Below are 15,206 nucleotides of genomic sequence, written 5' to 3' on the forward strand. Positions count from 1 at the left end.
ATCTGTTCTGTATTCATTAGCAAAGTTCTTGCCATGTTAAAAGGCACAGTTTTAACAATCTGTTTTTGTACCTCTATATGCATTCACAGTACAGAATCCTTCTGTACATGCAGTAGACAACAAATTTTTCTCAACCTAGAAAACCGCGGCTTATACCCTGGTGCGGCATTTATGTTTTATTATTTTTCTTTCCCCCCAAGAAGTTGCTGTGGCTTATATAGAGTTGCGCCTTTAAGTCAGAACAAATTTTTGCGTTATATATCATTGTGTACTCGCTCAATTACAAAAACAAATGCAACTTCTTGTTCTCGGAAACTGTTAAATCTGGAGTAATATATACCGTATGAGTGGTGTGGCATTCAAGCGACACTGATTGGTCATGCACACTCAAAGCCATTAGTGTTGGATCGGCTTGCTTTATTATTGTCAGTACTCATCGCTATTCCTTGAATCTACAGTATAAAGTTTGGCTTTGAGAAAATAGCAGTTTAGCAACTTACTTTGGGTTTCATTTTTGGTCTACCTCTCCAAACTGAGGGATCTCCAAGGCAACAGAAAGCAATTATGCTAATGAGCTGTGGCTGCCGTGGCCTTTCAACTATCTTGTGTAAAGTAGAGATGGTGAACCCAGCAACACGGCAACCCAATTATTTGAGTGAAAGTCGTGGCCCCTCAGCCTCTCAATCCTCTCATAAATCAACCTTGCTCACTCCCCATCAACCCATTTAGTTGCTTTTCTTTCTCTCCCCTGCCAAATGCTTTTGCTGTTCAGCCTGTGTGAATGCATCGATAAGTTGGTTGGCATAATGAATCGATGCAGTATTTTGATTGGTCTGTCCAAGACTAAACTGTTTGATTTTCGAGGTGGAGTAGACAACAATTTTGTCTTGTGCTGTCACACTCACGGCAAGTTATTTGTAGATTATTAGCAAATGTTTTTCGATTAGATGGCAGACGGTACAATAAACCTTTGTATCCATGTCGCCATTCTTACAACAGAATAAGTCATGGCTTCGTAGGAGTTATATCTGTTTTGTGTTCAATTAAACAGGCCCAGACTAAGTTCAATTGTGACTAAACTGAGACAAGACCATCATAATTTCAGTATTCATAGTGTGTTTTAGTTTGGTGGTGTGCTATGAACATTTTCTTTGGCAAAATGTGTGCCTTGGGTCAATAAAGGTTGGGAAACACTGCTCGAGAGAAGTCCTTCTCAAATAAGGGGGTAACGCCAAGGGGGCATGTGTGACCCCAGAGAACCTTTTTTTTCCCCTGTATTTGAAAAAAGTGTATTTGCACAGCCATAACAGGAGGTGGCAGTGCCGCTCTCTCTCATTGGCAGAAAGCAGCTCTGCATAGGTAGATGAACAATTTTATAGACAAAAGTTACTATTTATAATTATGGCGGAGATTTGGGTTTGTGTGAAACATTTACTTCTTCCCTATGGTAACAAAAAATAATGGAGAAGCAGTGCTCTCGAGCCGCTGGGAATCAAAAGTGTAATACGTATGCCAATTGCAGGATGGCCTTTCTGCCTCTACAGCCATAGCACCCATGTGTGATGAATAGCGCTGATGGTAAAAGAGTTTACAGGTCGTACCGGGTGATTTATTAGGAGATTCTGAGCCAGAGAGCAGGACATGAGCAATTAATCAAGCAGAAATGTTTCAGACACATTTGTTGGGCAGGAATGCACATTCTAGGGCTGGGCGATATGACCTCAAATCAATATCGCGAGAAATCGAGCAATTTCACCTCGATAACGATAAATGCACGATAAATTCCCACGTGGACTAAAATCAAAATAAATGCAGGAAATGCATATTGACTGTTTTTTTTATTGACCAACTGGTATACTTTACTTTCAATGAAAAATAAAAGTGCAAAAATCATTTGTATGAACATTCCAAATAGCTTGCTTTGCATGACTTGAACAATGTCACAAAGAAAAAGGGTACCTCTTGCAAAATCTTTTTCTGCAAATGGATTGCGCCAAGATGCTCTCATGATGTAAATAATGGCAAATAAAAAAATGCTAAATAAAATGAAAGAAAATGTCAATGCAAGCCAAAATGTGCCGTCTCGAGTACTCTGGTGCGCAGTCGCCACTTGTCGTCTATGTAATGTACAGTCAGGCTCAATCAGGGATCCATGTTGCGACCCGACCACAAGTCGGATGTAGATGCAAAATGCTTGACATGTCTAAGCTCCCGGCCCGATGTAGTCCATATCGGGAAATACGGCTTTCATGAAGCGTTTAAATCCTGTGCGCGCCACTGGAACTAGAGGAGCTTTATCTTTAGCTATGTGCTAGGCTATCGCGTCCACCTCTGAGACGTTCTCTCCTATGGTGTCGCCTCCGTTCATGGGCTGTTGTCACTTGTCGAACCTTGCTTCTCACTCTGAACTTTCAGCACAGCATGGTTGTGTTGTGGGTGGTGAAAAAGCTTCTGGATTTGAATCGCCAGCAACGAGAGCGACGTCTGTTTTCTTTCTCGATCAGACGGGTGGAGTCACGTGACTAGAGGCGCTGTAGCGGTCTTAAAGGGGCATGAACATTGCCGCAGACAGAAAAGGCTTTTCTTTTTTCTTTTTTTATTCACCGAATTTACCGACATGGGCAAAATGATTTCGGTCATTGTAATAAATTTCGGTAACGGTAAATTTTCGGTTTATTGCCCACCCCTAGCACATTCACCTGCAAACTATCCCCGCTCCAACATTTTACAGCACTGTACGCATTTAAGAGATACATTTAAATAGATCACAATCAGGTTTGAGTTTTTTTGGACCGCTAATGTCGAATGCGTAATTTATCCTCACTGTTGATAAATGTGTTGATGGTAATACAGTACCTACTGTATGCTCTACATATCTGCGGTACATTTAGGCTCGACTTTATTGCATATATTGTTCACAATTTAAGGTATAGCCCATACACTTTGGAATTTGACCCGCTTGGCTAAAAAATCTCACATAAACTTGCTAGCTGCTTGCTAGGTAGGCGGTTACTAGGCACCTGCTATTGTCACTTATCAATGCTTGATTATTAAATAGATTTTTAGCTGGAGATGATCAACCTTCTTTCAAGGTAATGAGTTCTCGCGAAGACTGCAGATTCCGCTCATGGATTTCAGTCACTGGCGCCCTATTTTGGCCGTTTTTCTTATTAGGCATGCATGGCTGACAGAACCTTGTTTTCTAGGTGAACTGCATCCATTTCAATCCTCTCAAATGCCCATTAAGATTCAGTTTCTTTCAGTATATGTACTCTGTTTCTGAAGTTTATATTAGGGCTGCACCTATCAATTATTTTGGTATTTGGATATCATAATGAAAATCCTAATTAAATAATCGGGTATTTGGATGAAAATAAAAAAAAAAACTTATATTTTTGCCTGGTTAAAAATAACAAGACAAAAAAACATGTATTACAATTTCAACTTATTTTCTGTATTGCGCTGTGGCTGTCCTGCAGTTTGTCAGAAATAATTGAAATGTCCTTCTTTAAAATGATCTGTCATTGGTTTAATCAAAATGTTTCTTATGTAGCAAAAGTTCTCGTGGTATTGGTTACTAGATATCGGTATTAGTGAGTACTTAAGTTGAGTTTTCATACTGGTATCGGTCTGAAAAAAAGCGGTATAGAACATTCCTTATTTCTAATGTATTATAACGGGGCTTAAGGTTAGTTTCCGCTTGATTATACGTTTCCAATACTTTATTATAATATTCAATCTGTATATATTTAATATACAAAATTAGCTCCATTCACATTTGTCTTTGGGATACTGGAGGTGCAGAATTTAATTCCTTTGTTTTCACAGTCAACATGTTGTGTGGAGCTTTTAGTAGGTGAGAGAAGAACTTTTCTTTTTTCCAACTGGTCCAATTTTTATACCTGATTAAATCTGTGGATAAAGCATACTTTGGAAACACACTTGCATGAGTCTGAATTAGTTAACTCTGATTTAACAGCCTCAGAATTTGATGTAATTCTTAAAAATGTTTTCTTGCAGAGATGGGCTCTTTGTTGGAGTGCTTGATGAAGGGGGACTTTGAGGCAGTTTTGAGGAGCCCTCGGGTGTTGTCGCTGCTTACTGGCGATGGTAGCTGTCATGACGACGAGAACATTGAGGCCTATCTAGAGAGACGCATCATGTTGTACCTGTCTGATGACACAGACGGGGATCAAACCAACAGGTAAAATAGCACACAATTGTCAGTTCTTCCTTTTCGTGTTGACCGGAAATAGTCAGACACAGCTGTTCCCTACATGGATAAAGCAAAGTAACAAAGCATTTGTGTGTGTCGGTGAAAATTGTTGTATTTGTAAGCTAACTCTTTTTTCTTTTTTTTGTGTAAACCACTTGATTTAAATATGCTTACAGATGTGTTGTTGCAAGTTTTTGTTAAAAAAAGGAAAAATTTATACAGGGAAGAAAAACTAAAAAAAAAAAACAACAACAACAAACAAGCAAAAAAGGGACTAACCCATAATTTATAGCTTACAGGACCACCTTTCCCCCCACGTCTAACGCCATCGCTCACATATCAATACTTCCATTTCTGCCGAAGGGATTCAATAATTTATTTAGACTCTTAGAAATAAGAAACAAGACATCTCTTTTGGCCTTCAAAAAGATCTGAGTTTATGCGAGTTACGTTGAAGTCCTCCGTGATATGCAAACTCTGACATTTTTGTGTGACCTGTGAGGAATAATTTATTTTCCCCAAAATATTGTGATCAAATTCCAAATTTTATGACCTTAGGTAATTTGACAGCAGAGGTTCCATTGTCTGTGTTGCTTGCAGTTGACTAATGAAAATGTTCAACATGACCTAATGAGGTGGAAGTAGTTGAGCGGAACTCCAATCTGTTCTCGAGAGCGTTTTTTTTTGCTTCTATTAAGTGTCTCTATTTCTTTCGTCATGAATTATTAATTCTCAATAAGGACAGCTTAACTTTTCTCTTCCTCACGCTAGCTCGAAAACAGCTCATGAATAAAATGATTGTGACACATATTGCTCCTCCTCCTCGCTCATTATGATTGGTTCAGTTTCCTCTCTTCCATCAATGTAGAAAGGAAGCAAATAGAAAGGCAGCAAATCATGTCGCTTGTTCCCAATTTGTAAATCACATTAATTGTCTGCCAAGTGAAATGTCGGCACAAAAGAACTGTGGTCTACTCGTATTTTTTGAAACTCAGCTCCCCCTCCTAAAAACCTTGAAGTAACCTCCAGTCTCAACTCTACTATGACTGTCGTGTCCTTGCAGCTACAGAGAACTGCTCGTGATGATCCTCGCAGTCTCTTGCCTCCACATGTTTGTTCAAAGCAACTGGACAGGTCCTCCGCTGACTATTCATCTCTCTGACCTTCTGCCTTCAACCTTGCTTTCCTCTCAGGTATAAAAAGATCCCATTACCCTTTCTGTATTCTACCCTCAGCTATTTGCGATATTAACAAAGCCTTTGGTGACTTTACCATTCTTCATAGATCATGGTACATTTACATACCATTGCAGAAACAGTCCCAGTGCTGATAAGGTTAAAGTTAAATGATCCGGTATGAATATTGATGCCCATCGCCACTCAATAGTTGGACATGATCTAGGGAAATTACCATTAATTAGCTAAGGACACATTGAGTTTGTGGATTTTGCTGCATGAAAAAATTTACTTCTTTCATTAGGTGATAGAAATGTTGTTTTTGTGATGTACATGTTAAATATGATATAGCAAATATGACGCAGTGTTTACCGAAGCAAATATGGTCCTATATGTTGCCGATAATTTTATTGCCTCATATTGGTAGATTAGGGAGGAGGGAAGAGGTAGAAATATTTTGGGCTACTGAGGCCACACTCCCGATCTCAATCATTTTATGGAGACATCTACTAACGATGACATCACTTTCTTGCCGCCCGCATGTTGAAATGGACAGTCTCCATAGCTGAATTACTACCATGGCCACACTTCAACTTTATGTTGCATGTTTCAAGTGGGATTTAACTCAAGTCAAATGTAAAGACAACACAGTAACTCAAAACAACTTTGCAGATTCACGGACAATGTCAGTAGTCCCCCTGTGCACTGCCCTCAACCTGCGTGAAGCGCATAAACGGGCTTTTGATGACAAAATTGTACTGATCACACTGATTCATGTCGCATATGGGCCAAAAAATTGGAATTGAGCTGCAGCCTTAATGTAGAGCTGAAGTGCGAAAGTCAAAATGGAATCAATTCCAGCGGTCTGTACGTAATGTGCACTTAAAGCAATCTGATTACCGTAGATGTTTAGTAAGTACGATGATCTTCCTCTAATGCCAGGGCATCATTTCCACACCATTGATCTTCTTGTAGTAAAGCTTGATGGCTTAATTTCCAATGCAATTTCTCTTCCTGCATCAGTCCATGGTTGAAGCTATCCATGCTTGCCTGCTCCTGGATGGTGAGTCAGTGTACAGCCTGGTGGCCAACCCGTTCCTCCTCCTGCTGGCGAGGGTTATTCTCACCAAATGCTCTTCCAAGATGGAAAGCCTTCAGGTAAACAATCACTGCTGTAAAAAGCGCTCATTAACCATTATGTGTATGTTTATTTTGTCACATTAACTGCGGAGGAATCTAGGCATCATTATCATACTTTTTGACAACACTGGGGTCACATCCAGCAGTCTAACGGTTAATGACATTGTCTTTCTCAAAGTGGATTTAGAACGTCGCGGTTGCTTTTTAAAAGGCAGCTTCTAATTATGTAGGAAGCATTTCGATGGCATTTTCTGTCATCCATGTCTTTCATCTGTCCATTTCAATTCCTTCCCATCCGTTAACACCAAAACTGAAGAAACTGCAAATGGCACCTTTTCTCCATGCGCAGTAAGGCATAAGTCATTACTAATGCGTGAGTGCAACTCAACTTAGAGTCAAGGGGCAGAAAATAATTGACATGCTCCCTGATCTGACATCAGCAGCACTGATGTACACAGTGATTTTCTGTCAGAGGTGATTCAATGTTAATGCGCTCTTTAAATACTAATGGGCGGTTAAAGGAAATTAATTAATACTGCTGGTGTCTGCCAAGCATGCGGCAATAGCGCCAGACTATCTTAAAATGCGCAACACTACCACTAAGCCTCTGACACACATGCACGCACGCGCACGCTCATCCCTTGTCCACATAGAGCTCACGTTCGCCGACTTGCAACTTTGCTCTTCCAGCACCTCACACCTTGACGAGAAAAGGAAGCTCTGCCAGGCCAGAAGACAAACATTCATGCAAATGTGAACATTGTGAGAGCATTTGTGCACGTTCTATGCAAGTGTGTGTCACGATATTGATTTGGTGAGACAGCTGAATGGTGGATCCATTTCACACTTGCAAGGATGCACGACCTCCCTGACACATGACAGAGCTTTTTACTTGCTTATCTTGCACTCTTTTGGCTTGGACATTGTTTCAGGATAGCGCTAATGGGAATACATTGAAGAGTCAGTTTTGTTTGGTTATCATCACACTATTTATTTATTTTTTTACTATTCAAAACCCTTCTAGTCAGATGTTCTTTTTTGTTTTGTTTGCATTTCAGTGTCCTCTTTTTATACTTTATGTTCTCAGGGCATAGTTTCTGCATTGCAGAATTTTATTTATTTATTTTTTAATGTGGACAGTTCTCGACAGCGTGACTAAAATAAGGTGAATTACAATAACTAGGGGAGGTGTCTCCTCTAGCCCTACGGCATTTTATTTCATCTTAACTGAATGTTATTTCTCACCAGCAATTAAGTACTTAGTCTGATTTGATCTGATTGATCACACTGATTGTGAGTTACTTTCTTTCTTATAAACATAATCATTGCTGATGGTGTAGTGGTACACACACCTGTCTTGTGCGCGGGGAGCGTGGGATTGGTTCCCGCTCAGTTATGGTGTCTGTGTGGGGCCTGTGACTGGCTGGCAACCAGTTCAGGGTGTAGTCCGCCTTCTGCCCGAAGTCAGCTTGAGTAGGCTCCAGCACCCTCCCGTAACCCTGCACTGGATAAGCAGTGTTGAAGATGACACATTGGTTGACTAAACCATTCCGTGTTAGTTTTTTCGAATATTGACTTGACTCCTTCATTGTGTGTAAGTGTTTGGTGGGGTGGGGAACCTTTATATTGAAGGATGGCAGGTTCACAATCTTGAGGACAAATTTGGCCACTACCAGACAATTATTCAAAACAATTGGCTGCTTTTATCGTGTGTTCTATTGAAATAAATAACAAATGTCACCACAGCTTGACCATTTTGTATTGTCTCTTACTCAATTAATCAAAGTTGATGTTTTTACTTACTTAATATTAATGTATGGAGAGAAAAATCTGTTCAATGCATTTGCAAGAATTGCAAGAACCATATTTCCGGACTATAAGGCGCACCTGTATATAAACCGCAGCAACTTTTTGGGAGGGGGAGGGAGGAGGATAATATAAAAACATATACAAGCCGCACCTGGCTATAAGCCCCAGTTTTCTATGTTGGAAAAAAATGTGTTTACCGCATGTACCGTACGATTTTGTACTGTGAATGTACATTATAGGTACAGAAACAGATTGGTAAAACAGTGCCTTTTAACACGGCAACAACTTTGCTAATTAAAACAGAACAGACCCAAGAGAAAAAAATCGTGATGTATTTAGTGTATTTTCTGAACTATAGAGCGCCCCTACCTGTGAAAGAAAAATCCACAAAAATGCTGCACCGTTGTACTTGCAGCATAGTTCAAATTCTAGGAAAAAAGTAGTGGCTTATCGCCCTGAAAGTTCGGTATATATCTTTTTTAATTAAATGGAAACCATTTATATAAAGCTATTGGTAAAAAAAAAAGAATGTTCACATTAAATTAGATTTATTTCTACTAGTTAGCATGATGGCCTCAGTTCAGAGGTGCAGGGATTGATTCCAGCTCCGGCCTTCCTGTGTGGAGTTTGCATGCTCTCCCCGTGCCTGCGTGGGTTTCTTCACACATTCCAAAAAACGTGCTTGGTAGGTTGAATGAACACACTAAAATTCCCCTAGGGATGAGTGTCTTTACGTGCCCTGCGATTGGCTGGCAACCAGTGCAGGGTTTATCCCGCCTACTGCCTGAAGATAGCTGGGATAGGCTCCAGCACCCCCTGCGCCCCTTGTGAGGTTAAGTGGTACAGATAATGGATTGATGTCACTAAAGAACTTTTCATTTTAGATGTCCAAATGCTTTCTTAAAGGGGAAGTCTAGTCAAAATTTTCTACTCACAATAAATTGTTCTATGCGCCATCACTCGTCTAAACACAGCATTCAGATTCATATTGTTTTTGTGAAATATGAAATTTGCAGCAAAATCCATCCGATTTTTTTTTTTTACCCACCTTAGGGCCAGGTCATTTTGCCACTTGCTGTGGATCGAAAATGACTGATCACATTTGCTCTGGTCTCAGGCAACGACCAATCATGGCTCAGCTTGCAAACGTCACATGACCCAAATCAGAAAACAGGTGAGCTGTGATTGGTGGTTCCTGAGCCCTTAGCAGCTATGATATTGTAAGTATTTTTGTAAGATTTTATTTATTTTTATTTTATTGAGACTGTCTGTGATTAAGGGCTATACAAATAAAATTGACTTGACTTGACTTGAATTTGACTTCCCCTTAAATTTTGTTTTTGGTACTTTGCAGCTTTTCTCCTGGTGGACTCTACGTTACATCAACCTACACCAGCAAATCCTGGAGGCGTGTTCCCAGCAGCTCCTCCACTTGTCCCTCATGAGCGTGGAAAAAGGTCTATATTTCATCATGTATATTACAACCGGATGGATGAAAACTAGATTAAGAGCTGTGTGCTCAAAAGTTCAAGTTGTTTTAATCAATAGGAAGATAATAACATTCACGCATTGTTTAGAAATTTGTTAATTAATTCACCTTCTCTAAGTTTGTCATACTGCTAATGAAAGTGGGGTAGATTGTTAAATGAAACATTTTTCCAATCAAGCTTCTGAAGCAGACCCACCCTCCCCTTTAAAAAAATGTCGAATTCATTCGTCAAAGGCAGGGAGCGGGACTATTTTGTTTGTCGAATTCATTCGCAATAGGAAGTGAGTGAGTTAATGTCAAACTCAAACTCTTGGCTTTTTGGTGAGAGTTCTTCATGTAGATATCACTCAACAAACTTGATTGCTGATTTAAATCCCACAACATATTAACAGCAAAAAGTTGCCTTTGATGGGCGATTTGTGGTCTGTGATCTAAACACAAATGAACTCGAACATGGATCACAATGTGATAGATAAATACTGGACTCCATTTTGTCAAACAGTCACTCACTCAATCTACTGTGTGTCGTCCTTGTAGTGCATAGTTTTGTCTTTGTTTATTGTAAATGTTAGAGGAACTGTTTTTTTTCTCATCAAAATTGTAAATTGTAGCTCAATTTGAAAGGACTTTCCCGCCCACCCACAGTCTATGACTGCCCCACTCAGTGACCATGAAGTCAAAGTGAAATCTAAAATATGTGGTGTTTTTTTATGTGCACATATGTGGAAGCTTGTGCAAGCGAAATAGCAAATAAAAGGTGCATCTTGCCTGCAGTGTTGACAACTTTGCAACGTTTTTAATTTTCTGACCCTTCTCGCAACAATTTTTCCCAAAAATGGAGAACAGCCAAAATGACAGCAGTGCTCCTAAAGTTAGACTCATTATTATTTCCTGCAGAGTGGAGGGAAGTGGGCCAAGATTTGGCGTGATAACGCTCTATGCAAATGTACAGTTTCATATACTGCGTCTGCATGCATTGGCTGTATTGCAAGTCATCACTAAATCGCATTGTCTTCTCATGAGCACCACAGGGCTACAATGGCTGTTTATTAAAACTCTGCAGTGTAATGTTTTGGACTAATACATTAAATTCATATTTAACATGTCCCATTTGAAAAGTTAATTGGCCATCTCTGATTTACAGTATCAGACCCTGTGATTAGCTCGCAAGCTTAGTATACTTCTTTAGGGCAGTGTTCTGGCACCCAATTTTTTTTGCACTACGGACCGCAAGGACACATTTTAACGCACCGTAGGAGCGACGCAGATTTAACTCCTGCGACACGTTTCGCCAACGTCTTTTACAGCGAATATACGGAGTAGAGTTTAGCTTGCCTGGAAATTCCGACTAATCTTTGTACCAGCGATTGAGGCTGATGCGCAGTTGCATTAAGCGCATTTCTGAGGTGGTGCAAATCTGAGCAAGCTGACAATTTGTGGGAATCAATTAGTGAACAGCGGACGTGGCATCGAAAGGGGCCTTTGGCTCATGACCATAAGTGAGGTTATGGTAGGATGGACCAGTAAACCTTCATTTATTGGCCAAATATGTAAAACGTACAAGGAATTTGTCCCCGGCAGGATGTGAAACACAAGTATTGAAGTAACAAGCACCTACGACAAATATAAGACATGCCATACAAGTATACAAATCTATGAATGTTCGTAAGTCAGGGACCTCCTGTATATATGAATAGCTATAAGGTAAAATATGATCAAAATATTGACTGCCTTAAAAAAGGACTGACAGATTTTTAGTGGTGATGAATTTTTCCTCTTCCTAACCCTGCAGTGCTGAAATGCGAGTCTCTGTTCTCTGAGCAGAGAAACCTGGCAATCCAATTCCACTTGGAGTGTGTTTACTGTAGTCTGACCTACTTCGAATACCAGGCCGCCAAGGAACACATCAAGAAAGCCCGGGAGCTCTCAATGCTTGACATCAACACGACCGGTATGATGTTTATAAATATTATATTGTTTTCTTTTCTTCCATTCATCACAAGTTCACGACTAAAATAGCAACTAACGGGTATCTTAATAATTGTTTAGTCTGTAAGTGATTTTGTCGATGAATCTGATTTAGTAAAACGTTTTTTAATTTATGTCAGAAAAAGCACCGACAAGGGATTTGAGTGTTGTCTTAAGCGCTCTCATTTTGGACGATGTTTGATGTTTGAGTGTTTGGTCATAATCGGCAGGCCGGTTAATCGGGCCCTAATACGTGATTGGTACCACAAATATTCTCAAAAAAGAGGCTTCATGGTGTTTTCCCCTCTCGAAGCTCAAGGCTACTGTAAAATTAAGCGCAAAACTAAAAGAATGACACTTTGTGTATTTAAAGCAACCACATAGCCTCTGCTACCTGAACGTTAACGACACGGGATTAACAAATAGCACCTATGTGACGGTGTTGTTTGTTCCCCTCTAACCAACGGATATCGGAACACAAACGTTGCTCGAACGCATGTTGATAATCACAGACATATCTTTGTAATCCTCTGTGAAGAAAGGCCAAATATAATTATTACTATGAATGACACATTATTATTGTTATTGTTATTATTATTGTTGTTATTATCGTCATTGTCATTATTATTATCATCAGTATTATTAACAGAGAAAATAGATTCTTCACAGCTAATCAGTGGGACTCATTTATGACATTTGTTGTTTCTTCCTGTTTTATTGTATAGCCACAGTCCTCCTGTGAATTACAATCCCCCCCCCCCCCCGAAATACAAATGATGACATTCTGAACTGAAAGACTTTTTGCTATATAAGTCAGCCTAATTTTTGGACTATAAAATGAACAACAGCAACCTATTTCTTTGTTTATTTTTGGTCTCTAAAGGTGCCTTGGGAAAACGTACCTATTTCCAGCAAAAGTATTTGGCTCAGCTCATCCTTGAGGTCAAGAGAATGCAGGATCAAGATCAATCTTTTGCGAGTCCCTCACCAACTCTGCAAGCTCTACTACCCACGGTATGAGGGACTTCTTTAGCAGGGGTGGGTAAACTTAACTTGTATAATGGGGAGGGCCCCAATTTTTTTCTCAGCGCTAATGGGGGCCCACATAGGATCACACACTTTCTAATCAGACGTATGACACAAACCACCATTTTAAATATAGATAAAATGTATATATTTGTTTATCATTGAATAACATACTCTTTTAATATTGTAAAAATTTTCAGAATGCATTTCTCTATGCCAGTACAAAGTCTAGAATATGTGCCTTTTACAACCAAGGTTTGAATAAACCCCCCCCAAAAAATCAGTTTTTTTTTCTTTTTTACCACAGTGCAAAGGGCACACATTTATGAAAAATACCCTTTATGGCACATAACATTTGAACAGCCAAACCAACATTAAAGACCTTGTGTGAAGTAAACTTGGTCAACCATCTTTTAAGTAATAATTACGGCTGAAACTATTTTAAGAATAATTTTGCTAATTTTGCTAATTTAGTTTTTTTTTTTTTTTTACGCAATCAATCCAGATTTATAATTAGACACTAAGCAACACGCTCAACAACGAAAATGCGTATGTTCGGCAATCTCCGGCGAGTGACGTCATTTCAAGAAGGCCGTGTTGTCAGTCCGCAATTCTACTTCATTGTTGATTGTCCCGTTAACTGCTCTTTGCCATTATTGCGTTTTTCGGCGAAATGCCTTGCCGCTGTGTGCCAAGGGATTGTTCACATTCAGGTGCAAATTTGTTTGAGTGGCCAAAAGAAAAGAAAAGGGCCCGTAAATTGACCAGTTTCGTTCTCGCAAATGGAATGAATTTCACACTGTGTTGATGAGTATTCTTTGTGACAAGCACTTGTCTGTTTTCTCAACTGTTTTGTTTATGATAAAGGCTTTTCAAAAAGGTAGGCAGCCTCTTACCATTCTTCCAGTGTCAATAGGTCTCGTCACCACTCCATGTTCGGTCGTTTTGGGACCATACATGACCATACATGAACTAGCCACATGCCAATTTTTGGCATGTGGCTAGTTCATGTATGGTCCAACAAGCATAATTCTAACAAGCGTCTCTTCCTTCAACTTTTCAAACACCTGGATTCCCTCAGATAATTATGAAATATCGCTTTTTTTTTTCAGACTCGATTTCTGACTGGCTTTGTACACTTCTCGTGCGGAGCCCGGCATTATTCTTGAAATGACATCGCACTTCCGGGTTTGTCGCTGCCAGGATCTCACTTTAAGAAAATGATTACTTTGTCCAAGATACTTCATAAAAATGTTTTCTTTTGTTTATGCCGTTAGATTACTTTAATTCTTAAATTCAAATGTGATGTGAAGAGAAGAGTTATGAAGAGACTGTCACCAGATCCAAAGCATGCCATATCTCAAAGACACTGCAATTGTTTTGGCATGTACAGTATGAATGAACATGAAACTGTGCCACTAGTGTTAATGGATGATGTGACTTTTGATAGAAGTAACAGTATATCAGGTTTATCTAATTATCACATTGAGCCAATTGCTGCAAAAAATGGTAAAGGTGTTCTACAGATGGATAACCCAAAACATCCAGCCAAAGCTACCAAACGTTATGAGACAAAAACAGATGGCCAAGTCAGTCAGTCACTGTCTACCTACCAGAGTGTTACTCAAGTGTAGAAAGCATTGGTGGGCGGTCAAGGCCTTCAAGGCCTTCTCTGCTGGCCTAATGTAATTAAAAAAATCATGATCATATTCTTCACATTGATGTCATATTATATCCTCGTGTTGAATTCTTAGGTGAGAGTTTTTATCCAATCAGAATTCAGCAAGCTTGTGTTGCCAGGCAGATTTCATAATATTCGTCCAAGGCATTCAAATACAATCGTGCGGGCATCTATTCTGTGTGTGAGTGGTCTTTACAGTTGATAGACAGTTGCAATAGCCAATCAGATTACGAGTTGATGACAGGAAGACCTTCTCGCTGGCTTTACGTCGAAGGTGATGAACGTGGCTTGTGATTGGATACTCACCTGTGCGGTGACAGCGCTATGCGGAAACAACACGCCGGAGAGTCATAACTGGTGACCGTTTGAAAATCTTAAATTTATTCTTGCTTTTTTTTTTTAAACCACAATGGCTGAAGGGGGGGAAAAGTGGATTTAATTGCAGATACACCTGCAAGGCCATTTTCAAGACGGAACTTTCAAGAGAAGCTAGGTCGTCCAACACTCACTCAGCACTTTGTAAGTGCGTTTCTGTGTAGTATTTCTCCAGCTGTAGTGTCATAAATGATGGCAATATGAGGGGGATTTTTTTCTAGTCGGACTAAGTACGACTTGAGTGAAAGCCTACGTGTGAAATGCACGCCCGGCCACGGGTGGAAAGTCACACGGATCAATTGAAGGATTACTGCAGTGAGGTCCTCT

General features: G+C 39.7%; 1 protein-coding gene across 1 annotated transcript in view; it reads left to right on the forward strand.

Moving 5' to 3' along the window:
* Nucleotides 1-15,206, forward strand: part of ttc27 (tetratricopeptide repeat domain 27) — a 53,371-nt gene that overhangs the window by 10,711 nt on the left and 27,454 nt on the right. The window contains exons 2-7 of the mRNA XM_088305668.1: nucleotides 4,021-4,204; nucleotides 5,280-5,409; nucleotides 6,415-6,549; nucleotides 9,695-9,797; nucleotides 11,622-11,780; nucleotides 12,681-12,811. Of these exons, the coding sequence (XP_088161794.1) occupies nucleotides 4,021-4,204; nucleotides 5,280-5,409; nucleotides 6,415-6,549; nucleotides 9,695-9,797; nucleotides 11,622-11,780; nucleotides 12,681-12,811 (842 nt within the window). The remainder of the gene's footprint in view (nucleotides 1-4,020; nucleotides 4,205-5,279; nucleotides 5,410-6,414; nucleotides 6,550-9,694; nucleotides 9,798-11,621; nucleotides 11,781-12,680; nucleotides 12,812-15,206) is intronic.

The sequence above is a fragment of the Idiotropiscis lumnitzeri genome, chromosome 9 (genome assembly GCF_059441095.1).
Source record: "Idiotropiscis lumnitzeri isolate Australia: NSW breed Sydney's pygmy pipehorse chromosome 9, RoL_Ilum_1.0, whole genome shotgun sequence".
Lineage (NCBI taxonomy): Eukaryota > Metazoa > Chordata > Actinopteri > Syngnathiformes > Syngnathidae > Idiotropiscis > Idiotropiscis lumnitzeri.